The sequence below is a fragment of the Lissotriton vulgaris genome, unplaced genomic scaffold, assembly GCF_964263255.1.
Source record: "Lissotriton vulgaris unplaced genomic scaffold, aLisVul1.2 SCAFFOLD_752, whole genome shotgun sequence".
Taxonomy (NCBI): domain Eukaryota; kingdom Metazoa; phylum Chordata; class Amphibia; order Caudata; family Salamandridae; genus Lissotriton; species Lissotriton vulgaris.
The window spans coordinates 674,866-695,423 of record NW_028255824.1 but is presented as its reverse complement, the minus strand read 5'-3'; the positions used below and the strand labels follow the sequence as shown (position 1 = coordinate 695,423).

At 44.3% G+C, this 20,558-nt stretch overlaps 1 protein-coding gene across 5 annotated transcripts in view; it reads right to left on the bottom strand.

Annotated features, from left to right (window-relative positions):
• The window catches only part of LOC147658884 (serine/threonine-protein phosphatase 2A 55 kDa regulatory subunit B alpha isoform), a 433,385-nt gene that overhangs the window by 181,983 nt on the left and 230,844 nt on the right, over nt 1-20,558 (bottom strand). For all 5 annotated transcript variants that reach the window (XM_086952059.1, XM_086952062.1, XM_086952061.1 and 2 more), the window contains one exon: nt 20,098-20,210. In XM_086952059.1, the coding sequence (XP_086808185.1) occupies nt 20,098-20,210 (113 nt within the window). The remainder of the gene's footprint in view (nt 1-20,097; nt 20,211-20,558) is intronic.

Sequence of the window (20,558 nt, the reverse complement as noted above, 5' to 3'; positions counted from 1 at the left end):
ATCTTGTCTTAATTTTTTCAAAAATCTAAAAATACCATCTATAGCCGATGCAATCTTACAGGCCTTCTGTTTTAGCAGATCTTCCCAGCTCAATTTTTCTGAGAAAATTATGCCAAGGTGGTTGAAACTTTGAAATTTTGTGATAGAGATACCATCAATGTAGAAAGAGGGGGAGAAAGTTTTTTCTGGGCCACAGGTCATATGTGATTTTTGATGGTTAATGTTTAAATTTAGATCACCCATTAAAGTATTAAAAATATTGAGGAGCAATTACAGGCCATTGGCAGTGCTTGCGATCACCACCACATAGCGTATAGAGAAACTGCCACCAGACGCCAACCCTTGGAAGGCCTTTTCCTTTTGCAAGCAAAATTTAAACAAGCTGGTTTATATAAAACGCAAATGGAAAAGGTGCCAAAATGCAACCTTGTCACACCCTTTGTTGAGTGAAATGGTTAAATGCAATCTCCATTTGAATTATAGCAAACTTGAACCTTGGTGTCACTATGCAAGCGTGCAAGAAAATCAACCAGGGCAGGGCCAATCCCTGCATTGCATATCATAGATCACAGCTTGCCACTGTCAACCATGTCAGAGGTGCTAGAGAGGCCCATAAAGGCCAAGTGAAGAGCTCCACCCCTAGCTTGAATATAGTTCCCTGAAATTAAGAGGAGATTTAAACTCTGCTCGACTGTACAAACCCCTAGCCTAAACCCGTATTGTATGTCAGAAAAAAGGTACTGTCAAGGGCCCATCTTTCCAAGGTCTTTAAAAGGACACTACCCAATACCTTTGACAAGTCCAAAAGGGAGATGGGCCAATAACATGAGGGGTGGCTTCTATTCCCCTTTTTAAATAAGGGGGAAAATCATGGACTCCTTCGAGGAATGAGGACTGTCTCCCTTAGCAGGTGCACGGAAGACAGTAGTTAAAAGTGGTGCCCAGAATGCTGGATTTTGTCTTTACATGCCAACTGCCGCCCCCCAACCCCATGAGTCTTAATGGACCTATTTCAATCAGATTGGCGCAAAGTTTTTACCCGAGATGAAGTCAAATGTATTTTTGTCCACAATAACCAATAGTTAACCATAAAATGTTCATGAAGTGCACAAATACAGGAACTTAAGTAGTTTCCTCTAATAAAGCTTCCTTTGCTAAGGATAGTGCCTTGAATTCTTGCCATTTTCATTTCCCATTGTGCCACTGAGAACCTGAAAATCCATGCAATAGCCCCTGGCATGATGGCTCGGTACCACATTTTGATGGGATGAGACAAAGCTTCATAAAAGGTGCCACCTGTGCACGTCTTTTTTACCAATAGGGGGGTTGGGCCTTTATTCACGCCCAACTAGGCCACCAATCAAACTAGTAACTGGAGATTGTTTGGACGTGTTTAACTAAGTCTATTTAGACAAACCCCTTATGACACATAACGTGGGTTTGGTGTTTTTATTTCACCTTTTACTTTAAGCATTTGTCTGTGAAGCATACATAAACATTACATTTATAACATAGAAAAAGGACATACATGTGATCATTCAAAGAGACATCAAATAGTAAATACACTGACTGGTCATTTATGTTGTCAATAGTTTTTTGTCATATATTTGTTAAATGTCAACTACAGTGTATTTACTATTTGAGGTCTAGATGAATGGTCACATGTATGTCCTTTTTCTATGACTAGTCATTTATGTTGTCAATGGTTTTTTAGGGCTCGTCCTATTAATCCCGCAAGGGATAATAGGACGAGCTTATTGGGGCTAAACCAGAGGCTAAACCAGCGGATTTCCGACAGTTAACGGCACGCGTCCACATAATAGCTATTAGCCTCCCTCCCACAGGCAACCAGAGGCTAGTTCACGACGCGCGTCCACATCACAGCCATCAGCCTCCCTCCCACGGGCAGCTTGGCCTCAGGCATTCACCCCAGCGAGACTTCTCCTCCCCCTAATTACATCTCTGCTGTTTACTTCTTTCACGGCCTTGCTTCAAAGGGATCCGCCCCCTGCTTTAATTACATTAGCTTAGTTTTGGTGATTTTGGTTAATATTGGGTCTAAAGTTACTTAACTTCATATATTTTAAATTGGGGTTACAGTTGTGGTTAGGTTAAGGTTCCTTTTTAAGTGAAGTAATTTTATGTAACATTAGCGTAACTAGGTCAGTTTAAGGGTTTGATTTAATGTTGGAGTCTAAAGAGGATCTTTGCTCTCCGCTCAAACCCCACAGCATTTTATTTTTAGCTCATTCATCTTCCCTGGCCGACCCACATGGAGCTCCTCTCTTTAGATGCCGCCATCCTCCTCGCACTTCAGTCTCCCGCCACTCAGCTCGCGCCCCCTCCATGAACGAAGATGCTTACGGGCGTCGGTCTGAAACGGGCAATTGTCTTCCAGCTCCCGTGTTCTTAAACCCGGACGTAGCGCAGAGCTGTAAATAATAGAACTCAACTTTTCAGAAATTATTTCCATCAATAATGTTCATGTTTGTCTTCAGGCCCTATTACTTGAGTCAGAATGTGGCATAACGGCAAAAGCTGCTGACTTTGGAACTGGGAAACCAGGTTCGAGTCTAGGCGTCGGCTCAACATCCTGTGATTCTGGGCAAATCACTTAATCTCCATTGCTAACAAAAATGTGTTCTTGTGTAATGCAACTTGTGCTCGTTTAAAAAGCGCTCCTATACCATCGCGTCGAGTTCATGCTATATAAAACTGCAAAAACACATGAACACAGACGCAGAGCTGTGCCAGGGCACTGACTCAACTTTTCCTATTTTTTATTTTTATTTACTTCCGCCCCTTGCATCCATCGGATTGCTTCCACGAGCCTCCTTCCGCCAGTAGTTTGAGACTTTGTTAATCATGTCTTCGCTCGGCCTCATTATTTATCTCTCGCCTAATGATATTTAGTGGTAGCCCTCCGCCTCTGCTCCTACCTTACAATTAAACTTCAGCTAAAGCCCCGTTTGTCCCCTCCTGCGGACTCCCTGCTGTGTGCCTCACTTGAATGCGCTACTGCTGTATGTGTTAGCACATAAAAACAAGACCTGTTCTCTTTAACAGTGCTTCTTTTAATAGCCTCGTATTCTTCATTTTCCAGGGTCTGTTTGCCTTAAATTACTATAGAGTTAGAGTGGTCTAACAACCCCATCTCATGAGCAGAAATGGCTCTCTTAGTGCCACAATGTCTGATTCTGGTTGTTTCGGGATAAAGAGGCTGTTCATCGATGCCTCTGGTGGCCCGGGTTCCAAAGCCGCCATTTCTGATTGCCTTGATCTGTTATCACAATTGAGTGTATTGGATAGAGCCACATGGCGGCAGGGCTTGAGAACCCTGCGCTCTGGCAACTTGACGAGCGAGGAACTGGTCAGTATTACAGAGAAATACCATTACAAAGGCGAGAATGCTTCTGTGGGCAGGTGTGTGGAGAAATGCCAAGGTCGGCTCATGTGCCGCTCAAACCCCACAGCATTTTATTTTTAGCTCCTTCATCCTCCTTGGCCGACCCACATGGCGCTCCTCTTTAGATGCCGTCATCCTCCTCGCACTTCAGTCTCCCGCCACTCAGCTCGCGCCCCCTCCATGAACGAAGATGCTTACGGGCGTCGGTCTGAAACAGGCAACTGTCTTCCCGCTCCCGTGTTCTTAAACCCGGACATAGCGCAGAGCTGTAAATAACAGAACTTTTCAGACAATATTTTGATCAATAATGTTCGTGTTTGTCTTCAGGCCCTATTACTTGAGTCAGAATGTGGCATAACTGCAAAAGCTGCTGACTTTGGAACTGGGAAACCGGGTTAGAGTCTAGGCGTCAACTCCCTCCTCTTTTGGACACTCGCATTCAGGGGTAGATTCAGCCGAATTTTTTCTCTCCCATTTTATTTTCATTCTTCCCCTTTTCTCTTCCTCCCATCTGTCCCCTTCACCAATTTAGCTCCCTCCTGATTTCTTTACATGCACCTGTCTTTTGTTATCTCAGTCTTTGCTCCTCTCACTTTTTTTCTCTCCTCAGTTTTTACCATTCCTCCCCTTTCAATAATGTTTCCCTCGTCTCTTAACTCACTCCTCCCGACCACTTACCGTCCCCACTTCCTTCATCTCCCGTTGGACCTTCCCCTCTCAATCTTCCACATTTTGTACCATTCCCTCCTCAATCTTTGCCTTTATTTGCATCTATCCTTGGGTCCCCCCCACCCACACTCGTTTACCTCCTCACTCAGCTCTTTTCTATATCTCTGTACCCTCCTCTATACCTCCCTCTCTTCTTTAGCTCTCTGTGGCTCTCCCTCCACCTCCCATTCTGTTACCACCTCCTCTGTGTTTATCCCAAAAAAAAATTCTTGATATGCCTTGTATATTGAGTTTGATTATGTAAACATACAGTAGGTTGATCCTTCTAAATGAATAGGTGATAACGGTCATATTAAAACCAGTTGGTTATTTAGATCTATTGCGTAAAATATATGCTCTTTTTTTAAAGTTACAGTTTCCCATATATGTATAAATTAACGAATGTATTACTTCCGACTTCACTGCAATATTCAATGGGAAGAGAATTACATCGCTATGGATACTGTTTTGGAGGGGGACCACAATTACACTCCACATAATTACACTGCGCACAATGCAACATACACTCCAAATCCCACTCTGTGCCACATAATTACACCCCACATAATTACACAGCACTCAATGCAACATACACTCCAAATCCCACTCTGTGCCACATAATTACAATCCACATAATTACACTGCACTCAATGCAACATACACTCCAAATACCACTCATGCCATATAATTACACGCCACATAATTACACTGCACTCAATGCAACTTACACTCCAAATCCCACTCAGTGCCACATAATTACACGCCACATAATTACACTACGCTCAATGCAACATACACTTCAAGTGCCACATAATTACACGACACAAAATTACACTAAACTCAATGCAACATATTCCAAATCCCACTCAGTGCTACATAATTAGACGCCACATAATTACACAGCACTCACAAACCCCACTCAGTGCCACATAATTACACGCCACATAATTACACTACGCTCAATGCAACATACACTCCAAATACCACTCAGTGCTACAACACATATTGTGTTACAAATGTTATAGTTGTCACATTTGCGAAAGATAAAACCATTGGCATTGTAAATGACAAAGCTATTAATTTCGCTATTTTCAAAACAAGCACATAATTAAAAATGTGTCATTTACAATACCAATAGCTCAAACTTTCCTAATGCGAGACCTATTGCATTGCAAATGCTTGTTGGTCATGTATTGCTAAATGTCAACTACAGTGTATTTACTATTTGATGTCTAGTTGAATGGTCACATGTATGTCCTTTTTCTATGGACCACACACAGCTGGCCACAACCATCATGATTTCACTGAATGATTCAGTGTGCAAACAAGGCACTCAGCCGGTTGTAATTCTAATGTCGACTAGCTGTTCAGCAGGTTGCAGTAACAAAAATCATAAATAAGTCTGCTCCGCTATTGTTTCCTTTCTAATTCAAGGAATGGTCATTTATGATGTCAATGGTTTTTTGTCACGTGTTTGTTAAATGTCAACTACAGTGTATTTACTATTTGATGTCTAGTTGAATGGTCACATGTAGGTCCTTTTTCTATGATATAAATGTAATGGGTTTTTTATGTATGCTTCACAGACAAATGCTTACAGTAAAAGGTGAAATAAAAACACCAAACCCACGTTATGTGTCATAAGGGGTTTGTCTAAATAGACTTAGTTAAACACGTCCAAACAATCTCCTGTTACTACCTGTGCAGGCCAACATCAGTTTATCAATAGAAACTTGCACACTTTCCGACAGAGGAACTGACAATTGAGTTCTTGATAGTCTGCAAAATATAGTTTGGAACATTATTACTAGAACTGGGAGGAGGGCTCTGCAGTTAAATTATCCAATTACCAAAAAAGTAAGCAACCTGCTTTTTTGCTGGCTACTTCTAACTACAGATTAATCATCTTTTGAAAATCTACCAAAGCAACACGCTCCCTAAGGAGGTAAATCTGAAAAATATACTTCATAACAGCAAGTCCAACAGGGTCGAGCAAGCAAAACGGTCCTTACTATGGTCCTGAAAGTCAATGCAGAAATGCTTGATGAAGGTATAAACAGACTCATGTAGCTGCTTGGCACATGTACAACAGTGGTAGGCCTCTAGCCAAGGTCGTGGTAGCAGCCTTTATACTGGTGGAATGATTCCAAAGGTCCTCTACAAGCTCCTTTTTGGACAAAGCATAGCACAGTTGGAGAGAAAAAGAGAATCCACATTCACATGGTCTGTTTCTGGGCTGCCTTCACTTTCTATCCACCGGAAAACCCAACAAAAAGTTGATCCGTTTACTTGGTGATCCTTTGCCTCATCAATACAGAAACAAACAAACTTAGGATTCAACTGGTGAAGCCTCTACTCGTTCTCAGAGGAGTGGCAGAGAGAAGAATACAGACAGCATGAGTACCCTACATGAAAGTGTCACATCTCTTTCGAAGAAATAGAAGCACAAGTTCGAAGTACCAACGTGTAGGGAAAAAACTTGCACAGGGATGCGGAACAGACATCTGCAACTTACTAACAGGCAGCAGAGAAGAGATATAAATAAGTCTCAAGTGCCAAAAGTCTCACACTGCGTCAGCGCACAGATTAAAAAGGCGCACACATCAGAAAGCTAGAAATCTAATTATGATCTCATGCGGTATATTAAATGAAGCCAGGGGAACATATGGGAGCCACTATAAGTAAAGCAACAACAAGGTGGATGGAATGCTTAAACTCCCAACAACTGGCAATCGCTTGGGTCACAACCCAATCTATCGCTATTCACCCACCATGACACTTCAGTTTGGACCCAGCCATATGCAAACCAGTCTTCACCATGGCCCAATGGGAACACTCCAGTCCGAACTGCCAAGCCAGGTCCTCCCTGAAACGGAATAAAAGGAACTTAGGACCGGGTTTTGCCCTATTTGTGGGCTCATTAGATTCTAGTTCAGGGAGGTCCTGGCTACGCTGTTTGGGCTGGACTGTTTTGGAGCAGAGTCAGGACTGATTTGCACAACTGATTAAAGGCAAACTTTTGGCAAGGGTGCGATTTGTGTTATTTTTCTGTCAGGCGCATAAGTTGCATTAGGTGATGGACAAACCAAAAGGAAAATGCTACTTACCAGTATGCACCTGTTCTTGGCATGTAGGGCTGCAGATTCACAATAGTGCATAGATCGCCCTCTGGTGGTGGGTCCGCATGATTACACTTTGTTGTTGTCCTGGAAGAATCTTTGTTTCGTAGAGGACTCCTCCTGTGGAGCATAGTGCGCATGGGCATCGACTCCATCTTCAGATTGTTTTTCGCCATTAGGGAAAATGATGGAGTTGTGTGAGAACAGAAACAAGTCCATGTATAGTGTATCTAATTAAGATATTACTGGAACAGATATAGGTAGCCGGGGAGGCGGGTGGGCATGTGTGTATCTGCAGCCATACATGCAAAGAACAGATGCATACTGCTAAGTAGCATTTTCCGTTCGAGGCATATGGGCTGCAGATCACACACTAGTGCATTGATTGCATAGCGGTTTTCTCCCTTAGCAGCGACCACCAGTATCTGATGCAGTAGCTTGAAATAGTGTTTTGCTTTCACATCTACAAAGTAGTGCTTTGCAAATGTGTGCGGTGTAGACCATGTAGCTGCCTTGCAGATATCATCCAATAATAATAATAATAAAACCACTTATAGAGCGCATGGTTACACTCAAGACAGTGAGTCCCCGCGCTAAGGGAATATTTCCTAAAAATGCCATAGATGCCCCTAGTTTACAGGTGGAATGAGCCCAAGGGGGAATGGATAGAGTGTGTTTTGCTTTTTGGTTAACAAATTTGAATGCATTTGACAATCCACCTGGCAATCCCAGTTTTTGAGATGGGATTACCTTTATGTGGAGGAGAAAAGGACACAAAAAGCTGTTTTGATTTACCAAATGGCTTTGTCCTATCAATATAGTAGAGGAGAGCTTTTTTGACATCTAATGTACAGACAGCTCTCTCAGCAACTGTTTGAGGTTGGGAAAAGAATACTGGCAACTCAATAGACAGATGGAAAGTTGAAATGACTTTTGGAAGAAATTTGGGATTAGTCTTTAGAACCACTTTGTTGTGATGGAGTTGCAAGAATGGTTCTTGAATTGTTAATGCCTGGATCTCACTCTTCTGAGTGAAGTAATAGCATTTAAAAAAGCAACTTTCATGAAACAAAATTGTAAGTCACACATATGCAAGGGTTCAAATGGAGGACCCATAAGCCTAGTGAGAACAATGTTTAGATTCCATACAGGTGAGGGTGGAACTCTGGGAGGAATTATTTTTTTGAGTCCTTCCATGAATGCTTTGATGGTAGGTACTCTGAATAATGACAGATGTTGTCTGTTTTGAAGGTAAGCGGCTATAGCAGCAGATGTAACCTGATAGTGGAGTATGCCAAACTACATCTTTGTAGATGGAGCAGGTAACATATGCTGTTTTGGATGGAAACATCTAGTGGGTTAATGTTATTTGTGCAATACACAACAAACCTTTTACACTTGGCTGCATAGCATGCCCTAATGGTGGGACGTCTAGCTTCTTTTATAACATTCATGCAATCAGGCGGGAGATTGAGATATCCAAATTCTAAGACCGTAGGAGCCAAATCGCTTGGTTGAGTTGCATGGGGTCCGGATGCATGATCTCTCCGCGGTTCTGTGTTAGCAGGTGTGGAGAGAGTTTTAGTTTCTGATGTGGTACCACTGAGCGCTCTAGGAGTGTGGTGTGCCACAGTTGTCTTGCCCACGTTGGTGCAATGAGAATCAATGTGAGGGAGTGTTGCTGTAACTTGCGCACCACTAACTGAATGAGTGGTAGAGGCGAGAAGCATACGCAAATCTGTGACCAACTCATCCATATCGCATTGCCTTTGGACAATGGGTGTGGATACCGGTTGGCCAAGCTTGGGCATTTGGTGTTGAGGTGTGTGGCGAACAGATCTATCTCTGGTTGGCCCCACTTGCGACAGAAAGGTTGAAGAACTTGAGGATGAAGTTCCCACTCGTGTATCTGTTGTCTTAACAGATTCGCAACCGGATTGTGAACTCCTGATAGATGTTCTGCCAACAGGAAGATTTTTTGAGGAATGACATACCTCCATATGCTCTGCGCCAGCCGGGAGAGCTGCAAGTAGTGTGTTCCTCCCGGTTTTTGGATGTAGTACATGGCTGTCATATTGTGGGTGCGGACCAATACAGCCCTGCCTGATAGGTAATGTTGAAATGACTTTAGAGCTAGAAAAATGGCTAGCAATTGCAGACGGTTTATGTGGAGTAGCTTTTGTTGTGGTATCCATGTGCCCTGTACTGTGTGCTCTGCTAAATGAGCTCCCCAGCCTGTAAGGGATACGTCAGTGGTTAGCACCACCTGTGGAACTGGCTCTATGAACGGCAGTCCTTTGGAAAGGTTTTTGGTGTTCCACGGCTGCAGAGAGCGATGGGTCCGGTCGTCCACCACCACTAGATCTGTTAATTGTTGTTGAGCCTGGTTCCATTGGCTTGCTAAGCACTCTTGCAGGGGGCGCATTTGGAGTCTTGCGTGTGGTACTATGAAGATGCAAGACGCCATCATTCCGATTAATTGTATGAACACTTGAGCTGGTAGTGAGTGTTGCGGTTGGAATTTTTGTATAAGAGCTTGCATACTTTGTATCCTTGCTGGATTGGGAGATGCAAGTGCTTTGGAGGTACCTATTGTGGCACCCAGATACTGTTGAGACAGGGATGGTTGTAGATGTGACAGTTTGATTTATAGTGAACCCGAGCTTGTGTAGCAGGTGAATGGTCTGGTGTGTGTGCTGCACGCACTGGTGGTATGACTTGGCTTTTATTAGCCAGTCGTCGAGATTGGGAAGACATGGATGCTGTCCCTTCGCAAGTGTGCCGCTACTACTGCAAGACACTTTGTGAAAACTCAAGGTGCCGTAGTCACACAGAAAGGGAGTACTTTGAACTGGTAATGCTGACCATCCAGTACGAACCAAAGGTACTTTCTGTGAGCTTGGTGGATGAGAATGTGGAAGTAGGCCTTGAGATCTAGGGTACCAAGGAAGTTGCCTTGTTTAAACAAAGGAAGGCCATGCTGTCATGTGACCATATGGAAGTGGTCAGATTGTATGTTAAGATTTAGGGGTCTCAGGTCTAGTATAGGTCTGAGGGAGCTGTCCTTTTTGGGGATAAGCAAATCTAGGGAGTAAACTGTTGTATAGCGCACTACTCACCGGGAGCGCCTTGAGACCCTCCCGGGTGAGTAGTGCTCTATACAAATGCCGTGATTGATTGATTGTGTTCTGATGGTGTACTGGTACTGGTTCTATTGCATTCTTTTGCAGTAGAGAGGCAAATTCTTGTTTTAGGAGTGTGAGATGCTCTTGTGACATGGGACGCTGTCTGGGTGGTATTGTTGGAGGAGTGGAAGTGAGCTCCAGGCAATAACCTGACTGAGCTATTTGTCTCACCCACATGTCTGTTGTGATGGAGTTCCAGACAGGGAGGAACTGTTGTAATCTCCCCCCGATAGGAGTGGAATGGTCTGGAGGAAGGGGAGGGAAGTCACTGCTTGGGAGTGGAGGCATTGCGATTGTTTTTACCTCTGCCTTTAGTGTTGTTACCTCTCTATCCTCCTCTGTAATAACCTCTATTGGGTGAGGATTGGGAGGGTGCTTTGTAAGAAGAGGAGACGTTATTTGTTGGAAATTTTTTGGAGGCGCCCCTGTAAGAGGAGCGACAAAAGGACGCTCTGGGACTCTGAATTTGTAAAGCTCCTATGGACTTTGCCGTGTCAGTATCCTTTTTAATTTTTTCTAGTGCATTATCAACTTTAGGACCAAAATGATGATGTTGGTCAAAAGGTTGATTAAGAATACTGGTTTGTACCTCTGGTTTGAAACAAGAGATGCACAGCCAGGCATGCCTACGTAAAAGTATGCCTGTATCGACTGCCCTTGAGGCTGTATAGGCAGTATCCAAAGCACAACAGATTGAAGTATTAGTAATGACCTTACCCTCCTGTATTAAGTCAAAAGCCCTGGTCTTCTATTTGTCTGGCAAATGTTGCATATGGTTTTCAAGCTCATCGTAGTGAGCTCTATCATACCTTGATAATAGAGCTTCAGTGTTAGCAATTCTCCAAACGTTGGCTGCCTGCAAGATGGAGCGTTTGCCTGAAGCATCTAAAAGTTTGGACTCTTGATCAGGGGGTGGAGCATCCCCTGTTGTCTGCAAATTAGCTCTTTTCCTGGCGTTTGAGACTACCAATGAGTCTAATGGCAACTGGTCTTTGATGTAGGCTGGGTCAGTTGGAGCCGTTTTATACTTTTTCTCCAATATGGAATTAATTACCCTGGCTCTGACGGGGTCTTTGAATACCTCTAGCGCGTGCTTTACAACCCCTTTAAGCATTGGTAATGTGGTTGTGGTTTTATGTGATGGTAATAGTGTTTCCATAAGGAAGTCTTCTTCTACTGGGTCAGTGTGTAGATCGACCCCATGAAAGGTGGCTGCTCTATGAATGAGTTATGTAAACCCTATAGTGTCATCTGGAGGAGATGGCCTAGAAGGGTATGCGTCATTGTGTGGCAGATCAGGGGCATCTGGCGCATTATAATCTTCCCAAGGATCATCTGATGGTCCAGGAATATCCTCTGGGTCATCTATGGGTTGCTCATCCTCTATCTCCCTTGAATAATCATCCTCAACATCTGCTGGTGCAGGCTGTGTGGGGTGAATGGTAAATGTGCAGGGGAAATGTCAGGATCTGGTAGTTCATGAAGTGGTGAATGTACCCTTATAGGAGAAGTCTGAGCATTCTTTTTGAGAGTTACTGGAGGTGTGGCGGGAGGGTCCAGCTTCATTTTTTCAGGCACAGTAATGACATGTCCAGTCTTTGGATGAATAAGAGTCTTTTGTTTTGGGTCTGGACGGATAAGCTCTTCTGTGGAAATATCCTTTTTCGGTACCGACTTTCCTTGCTTGGGGCCGAGTTGTTTAGAAGGTTTAGCCGTGTCTATTACGGTCTTCGGAGCAGATTTTGGTTTAGATTCCGAAGACTTGTGGTCAGAACCTTTCTTCATGTTGTGTTTTTTGTTCGGATTGGATGTTTTTGGATCCATAGTATTTGGTTCCGAAGCACGTTTCGGTGCAACAGCTTTAGGTGCTGAAGTGTGTTTTGGTGCCGAAGTAGACTTTGGTTCGACTTATTGCAGTACCCGAGTTGGCTTCGGTTCGATGAGTCTTTGTTGTGGAAATTGTTTTCGGTGCTAAGCTTGTTTTTGGCTTGACCAGTGTGGGTACCGAGGTTTGCTTGGTGCCTGAGTTAGTTTTGGTTTAAGGACTTTTTGTTTATCTGGACCGACAGGCTGAATCGAGCCCAAGTCGCCTAGAGGCTTTTTGGTAGTCTTTGTTGCCGGAAGGAAGGCGTCAGAAGTTTGTGGCCGGTGTGCATCTGTACCCGAAGGTGAAGGTGGAACCGAAGCCTGGCCCAGTATGGGGGTGTGAACAGGGTCGACGCTTGTACTCACGACTTGTTGACCAGCTGGAATTGGATCATCATCGTCTGATTGTCCTGTATGTAGTACATGGCAGTCATGTTGTCCGTCCGGATCAACACGACCTTGTTGCACAAGTGTACCTTGAAAGCTTTCATCGCCATGAAGATTGCCATCAGTTCCAGAAGGTTGATGTGCATTTTCTTCTGCTGTGCTGTCCATAGTCCATGCACTGTGTAGTGGAGTACATGAGCTCCCCATCCCTGGAGAGATGCGTCCGTCGTCCATATAATCTGTGGCACAGGCTCCTGGAACGGTCGGCCCTTGCAACGGTTTTGTGGGTTCCACCAATGCAGAGAGTTGAATGCCCGACCGCTCACCAACACTAGGTCTTTTAATTGTCCTTGAGCCCGATTCCACTGACGTGCCAAGCACTCCTGAAGCGGACGCATATGTAGTTTCGCGTGCGGGACTATGAAGATGCAGGAGGCCATCATGCCTATCAACTGCATGAACACTTTTGCTGGAAGCGAGTGTTGAGATCTGAATTTTTGTATCAGCAATTGCATGCTGTTTATCCTCGCTGAATTTGGCTGAGCTTTGGTTGCCAGAGTGTTTATTGTCGCGCCCAGGTACTGTCGCACGTGGGCGGGTTGAAGTTGTGACTTTGGATAATTCAGCGAGAATACCAGATTGTGAAGAAGATGAATCGTGTGGGACATGTAGCTGGCACACTGCTGGGCCGTCTTTGCTTGAATAAGCCAGTCGTTCAGATAAGGGTAGACATGTATGTGCTGTCTCCTTAGGTGTGCTGCTACTGTCGCTAGGCACTTTGTGAACACCCTGGGTGCCGTTGTTACTCCCAAAGGGAGGACTTTGAACTGATAATGTTGATTCCGAATAGTGAACCTGAGATACCGTCTGTGTGATGGGTGTATGGGTATAGGAAAAATACGCATCTTTTAGATCCAGTGTTGTGAGGAAGTCTCCCTGACTGAGTAACAGCAGAACCTGCTGTAAGGTGAGCATATGAAAATGCTCTGACAGAATGTAACTGTTCAGAGGCCTGAGGTCTGAGGTCTAGTATAGGTCTGAGAGACCCGTCCTTTTTGGTTATTAAGAAATACATAGAGTACACCCCTGAGCCTTGGTCTTCTACAGGCACGAGCTCTATGGCTCATTTTTGCAGCATGCTGACTACCCCCTGCTGCAATAAGTGTAAGTGCTCTGCGGACATAGGACGGTGTCTTGGTGGTATGTTGGGTGGAGTGGATGTTAATTCCAGACAATACCCGTACTGGACAATGTCTCTCACCCACCTGTATGTGGTGATGGATTTCCAGACCGGCAGGAACTGTTGTAGTCTCCCCCCGACATGTGTTAAATGGTCGGGGGCAGTGACAGGGCGACACTGTTTGTTATTGGCAGAGGATCTGGAATTGTTGTTTCCTCTTCCTCTGCCCTTGATGTTGTTTCCACGATATCCACCCCTGTTGTTCTTATAGTAGGTGGATTGTGTACCTCCTTTATTGTTTTGTGTCTGCTGTGTGGATTGGCCTCTTGAAGGTCCTCTAGTATTGGAGCGACGAAAAGAGCCACCCAAAACTGCTGGGACTGCAGAGCCCCCATAGACTTTGCAGTCTCGGTGTCTTTTTTAATTTTTTCAAGGGTGGTGTCAACCTCAGGTCCAAATAAGTAGTCCGGGTTAGCTGGCTGATTGAGGATAGAAGTTTGTATTTCTGGCTTGAATCCCGAGATTCTTAACCAGGCATGTCTCCTTAACATGACGCTAGTGTTAATGGCCCTGGCTGCAGTGTCAGCTGCGTCTAGAGCGCACTTGATGGAAGCATTGGTTATAAACTTTCCTTCTTGGATTAGTAGTTCTGCACCCTCCTTGTACTGATCTGGTAGGTGTTGCAACAGTGTCTTAAGGGTATCATAATGGGACCTGTCATATCTGGCTATGAGTGCCTGAGTATTGGCAATGCGCCAGATGTTAGCTGCCTGCGCTGCCACCCTTTTTCCTGAAGTTTCCAGTACCTTCGACTCTTTGTCCGGAGGAGGAGCATCACCTGTAGTCTGGGAGTTTGCTCTCTTACGTGCATTAGAAACAACTAATGAGTCCAATGGCAACTATCCTCTTAGATAAGTAGGGTCCACAGGTCCGGTCTATATTTCTTTTCAATTCTTGGGTTTAATACCCTGGCGGTTTCCTTAAAAATGTCACCAGCATGTTTAACCCCTTCAGCGCTAATGACAAGGGTAACTCGTCATGGAGTTTCCATTGATTTCAATGGAAATTACATTGAAGCTCCAGCAGAAGCATAGCATCCAAGTGGTTAAGGACCCCTTTTAGCATGGGCAGGGTCTTGACTGTTCTTTCTGAAGTGGAAAAAGGTGTCGACCAGAAAGTCTTCCTCCACAGGGTCAGCATGTAGTTGCACGTCATGGTTACTTGCCGCTCTTTCAATAAGGGCGTTAAAGGCAGTAGTGTCCTCAGTGGGAGATGTTTTACACTGTATACATGTGTGCCAGGGGCAGTCTGCGGATCTTTTGGGTCAGCTGGGTCTGCCCATGGTTGGTTTTGATCATCGGGATCAGTGTCCACATGATAAGTGTCATCCTCATTTTCGTCATCCCCTGCATCCACATCTGAGTATGTGGGTGAAAAAGTCTGAGGTTCTTGACCATTGGATTGGAGAGGTTCCAGAAGAACTGGTGATGTTGAATCCCTCTTCTTTTTTAAGGGAATCCTATATGACTCCATGGGTGTTTCTGGTATGATCTTCCTTTTATATATGGACAGTCTACCAGTTTCCGAGTCGATGAACTGCCTCGACTCCTATTCTTCAGGCTCCTCTGTAGCCTCCACTTCCATCGACACTTTTTTAATGGCTCAGATACCTTTCTTTGGTTCGAACATCTTCGGACGCACCGTCGGTGGCAACCCGAATTTGATTGGTGCCGATGTGGGCTGAACGTTTCCGACCAGCTTCGGTGTTGGGGCCTTCTTCGGCCCGACTCCTGTAGCCTTATCTTTGATGCGTTGGAGTGACTCCGACATTTCTTTGGCTATGAATGGGCTCGGTTGCGTCGACTCTACAGGGTCCTTGGAGCCAGTCTTTGTCTTGTCCGCAGGCCTCGACCGAGGATCGAACCCTTCTATTGGTTCGGGCCTTTTGTGTGTGTGGACTCCCTTCGGTGTCGGCTTCGTCAGTCCGACAGCCTTGACTTTAGTCTTTGGTGCCCCAACCTTTGGCTCGATTACCTTCTTGGGCTTCTCGGTATCGACGGCCTTTTTCTGTTTCTTCGGCTCCGAGGGGTTTGAGGCCTTGGAGCCGACCAGAGTTAGCTGCACTTTTGGTTTCGGTTTTGGCAGTGATGCTTTCGGTTTCGATGTCTTTGGATCGACCGATGGCGGTTTCGATACCGATGGCTCTTTATATATGAAGGCGGTTTCGATACCGATGGCTCTTTATATATGTTCGAAGCCGGGCCTTTACGCGGGGCTGTTGAACGAGTCTGTAGATCTCGGGTAAGGCCCTGTGGCGATCCCTCGACCTGAGCCTTAGTGAGTGCTTCATCGTCAGCCCCCGCGTAGCCGGTTGGGGCGAGCTCCTCACCTGAGCTATCTTCTTCGGCCCCAAGGGCCTCTGCGTCGTCTCCTACCTCTTCGACGACGTTTTCGTCTTCTTCTAATACTTCTTCGTCGTCATACTCTGAGTCATGGCCCGAAACCGGATCTGAGTGTCCTTCCCGATCCTCCAGATCAACGACCTCTTCGTCTTCGGTCCCAAAGATGTTTTTTGGAACAGGCGCTGATCTCTGCGACTCCAATCGAGCCGTGCGTCGAATCAGAAGAGTTTTCTTCGACCTGAACCGGGCACAGGCCATACAGTTGGCTTCGTTGTGATCCGGGGACAGGCACTTGTTGCACACCGGGTGGACATCGATGTGCGGGTATTTTGCATTACAAAGTGGACACCTTTTGAATGTGCTTCTTTCCATCGTAGATCGAAGATCGGGTCGAAAGTGGAAGAAAAACCGTCTGATTCCTCGATGTCCTCTCAAAGCAAAGGTATTGGTACCGAACGAAACAATACCGACGCTGTTGAAAGCCTTTTGGCTTCGTAGAAAGTTTTCCTAACTTGAGCTAAGATAGTAACATCCAAACCCAATGGCGGAAAAAACAATCTGAGGATGGAGAGGATGCCAATGCGCACTGTAGTCCAGGGGAGGAGCCACCTATCTCGTGATACTTCAAAGACTCTTCCAGGGCAACAATGTGCAATCATCCGGACACAACACTAGGCGGTGATCTATGCACAGATATGAATTCAGCAGCCCACATGCCTCGAACTGAATTGAGCAATGGAAGTTGAAAGGAGATCGTTAACAGGTCAGATTGATAAATACATCCGAGCCCGATGGCGGAGAAATACAATCTGAAGATGGAGTCGATGCCCATGCGCACTATGCTCCACAGGAGGAGTCATCTACCAAACAAAGACTCTTCCAGGACAACAACAAAGTGTAATCATCTAGGCACACCACCCGATGGCGATCTGTGGACTAGTTTGTGATTTGCATCCCATATGCCTCGAACATATAGTTTAGTGTATGAATGACTACAAGGGCCCAAAACCCTGAGCCATTCCAGGATCCCCTGAATGGACAGGATGGGAGGCGGAGTACTCAAGTGCAGATCACAAGAAAAACCTTCGAGACTTAGCCATGCATTACATTACTGATTCAGCTTTAGTAGAGATTACCTATTTAGAGTGGAACTCGAAGCACAAAGGTATACATGCTACTGTCAAAACTATACCAAACAACGCGATTTACATGCACAGATTTCTACTAAAAAACAAAACATAAGGTGTTCTTTACGACCTCAACGAGATGGGGAAAAGTAAACCAATCAGAAGGAACTTGCACACAAGGGGAAGGACTAAATCATAGGAGGTTGTAGATTGTGAATTGTTTGCTATTGGCAACACGTCAGGATGAATCGTCCAAAATAAATACATTAATTCATTAAGCATATATTACATCATAGACACATTTATGTTGAAAAGAGATTAAAAAAATATTTAGCTAATTTTACAAAAAGTTGCATGATAAAGCATATGGGCATATATCTAATGAAAGTATCAAAAGGTTAAAAAAAAAATATCCTTTAAGTGAACTTTGGGGAATTCAATATTCAGTGTTGAAGTAGATTTGCTGTAAGGAGGCCCACAATTATAGCAATATGGGATGGAGCAGTTTATCCCAAAATCATCACCTCTATAACAAAAGGTCTTCATATATCAGCTTTTTATGAGGAGTTGGCCTTGTAAGGGTGTTTCGGCCTGTTGACTACTTCAAATGCCTGGTCAGGACAATCCGAAGGACAGCTAGATTAAAAACGTTCACATGCACCTGGCATGGAGCTACATACCAAATAGACATAGAAGCGCATATTCTTAATGGAATATATATACCAAAAATAAGAGACTGCACAGGTAGCTGCTAATTTAGTAGGGAAACAACCATTTCAGGGTGCAATGAACCAAACTGCTGTGCCAAAAGTAGGCACCTACTGGAAATAGGATCGGCTGTGAAAGATGTCAAGTGGAGGTATGGGAAATCTTAGATCAGCTGGAACCACAATGTGAAATCACACTAGTGACTGTGTTCAAATGGGCCACAACACTGAAATCGTCAGACTTGATCCCTATTTAGTGCAAAGGAAAACATGGCAAAGGGCTTGTGGCATTAGACTGAACCAAACAAAGCCAGTCTAAAGAAGCATGTGGAAACATCAATATGGGATTTTCTATAGAATAAAACGTACATCAGCCACGAATAATTTATGAGGTAGGAAAATTACTAAAACTTGTGGCTATCGGGTTTGCCCAGGATTATTTATAAGTTGTACAATAACATAGGGGCAAGCCAGCCTGACTGGTTAGTGACCAAGTGCAGGCCATGGAGAGATATGCAGGCTGTATCAATGGGACTATTGCGCCCATGGGTGTATGGGAAGAAAATGGCTCAGGTATCTCGGTATCTGCTGCAGGTCAAGTGGAGTGAAGGCCTACAGGAGTCTATGTGGCCAACGGAGTAGAGTAGAAAAGCAGCATTAGGTTTTCTTTCGGGTGTATTCTCGGAGGTCAGAAGGTCCACTGGCTAAACCTTTCCTTGAGAAGCAGAGCATTGAAAGACAGACACAAGGTCTCTCCAAACATTTATCAGAGAGCATTCACAGGGCGTTGGCAGTAGAAAGGAAGGACCGCTTGTAGACCAGGTGGTCTCTGTGATGGGCAGGCAACACTACTATCCACTCTGCCAGATGTATGGTGGTGTATGGCAGTGGCTATTTGCTGAAACAAACAAGTGTTGGAGGATACTAGTGTGATCTAAGACTCGTTTGGAGGACACTGTTAAAGGTTTAAATATGGTGAAGATGAGAAAGCTAAGTGTGGAGGGTCTACATGAATTAGTATACACCACCACACCATGTGGTCGTCAATGGTCCCTGCTGGAGAAGTAACAGGTGCTCTTGGAGCTCACATGAGTGAATACCAAAAGTACGAGTGCTGCAGCATGCAACTGCTTAGGGTGTTATGCTGGTTTTGGTTCTATTTATGTGGGGAGTTTTGTTTTGGAAGATAGTATTAGTTTAGCAAATGTGGAGCAGGAAGTTATTGTTCACTCTTTACTAAGCCTGAACAATCAGTGGATGAAAAATGTTTTTTATAAGATGGATCTTTTTTGAACTGTTCTAGGGGGAAGCTGCTTTTAGTGATTTTTCTATTGATGTTTGACTGGCAGATAGGGTGGTGTGACAAACCGTGAACTTCATAGTTCGGTTTCCGAGTGTTGGGATCTACTAAGAGATGGGCTAGGGTTCCCCACGAAACTCCCATCTACTAGAAGGTATGCAAATACATTATATCTGGAGCTATGAAATTCATATCTTGTGAAGTTTTGGAACTTTATTGTACTAAAAGACATAGGGTCCTATTATTAATTAGGTGTAAGGATAAGAGGATTGCCATTTCAAAAGAAGCACATCTCAATGCTCTGAAATGAGCCTGGTTAGCCAAGAGATTAATGGGAAGTCTATACTCTTTCTCCTCTACCTCCTTTTCTAGAGGGGTGGCAGTATTGTTTATTAAAAGGGTACAGTTAAAGGCAACATCTGTCGTACAAGAACTAGAGGAGCAGCTTGTCTACATACAAGGGTTTCTAGAGTTTGACGCATGGCCTTCTGAGACGTGCACAAAAAGGTCCATAGTCAGAGAATGTGCGGTGGTGCCTTAACAGTGGTTGGCGCTGTACAAATGTGAATTAACATTCCATAATGAAATACAATTAAAAAAATAAAAGAACACATTGCTGCTTGGTGTTAGTTTCTAACGCTAAAAAGAGAAAGAGCCTGCTCATATTTAACAGGTTGTATTTGGATAAATATGAAGTAAAATACACTTACACGAAGTGTTGTAACTGTTGAAGGATCCCTGTATCTTCCATCTTCCTCCTTCAAATTGTATCCTTCTGGTCTCTTGTCCCTTTCACTGATTTTCCACAACTTTATTGTTTTATCTGAAAAAGACAGCATCTTTACACAGATGGCAAGGATTTAAACTATGATTTACAGTGCAACAGTCTGCATTAGAAGTAATAAAACAGTAGAAGAAACATACCAAAATGCAATAAAGCGACAGAAATAATCAGTGCCACATTCCACACACACCTTTCTCTCTCAAGCTACAAATTGTGCTAATAACCTTACAATCATGTGATCAGTTAGTGGTAACGGCACACTCTCTACCACAGGTCCTTCCACAAAGTGTCAAGCTTTCCAATGCTTGGGGAAAAGAGGGCTGAGAAGAAATACTAACCACGCAGGCTTAGGCTCCTCTTCTCAAGGCTCTCGGCACACTTGCGACC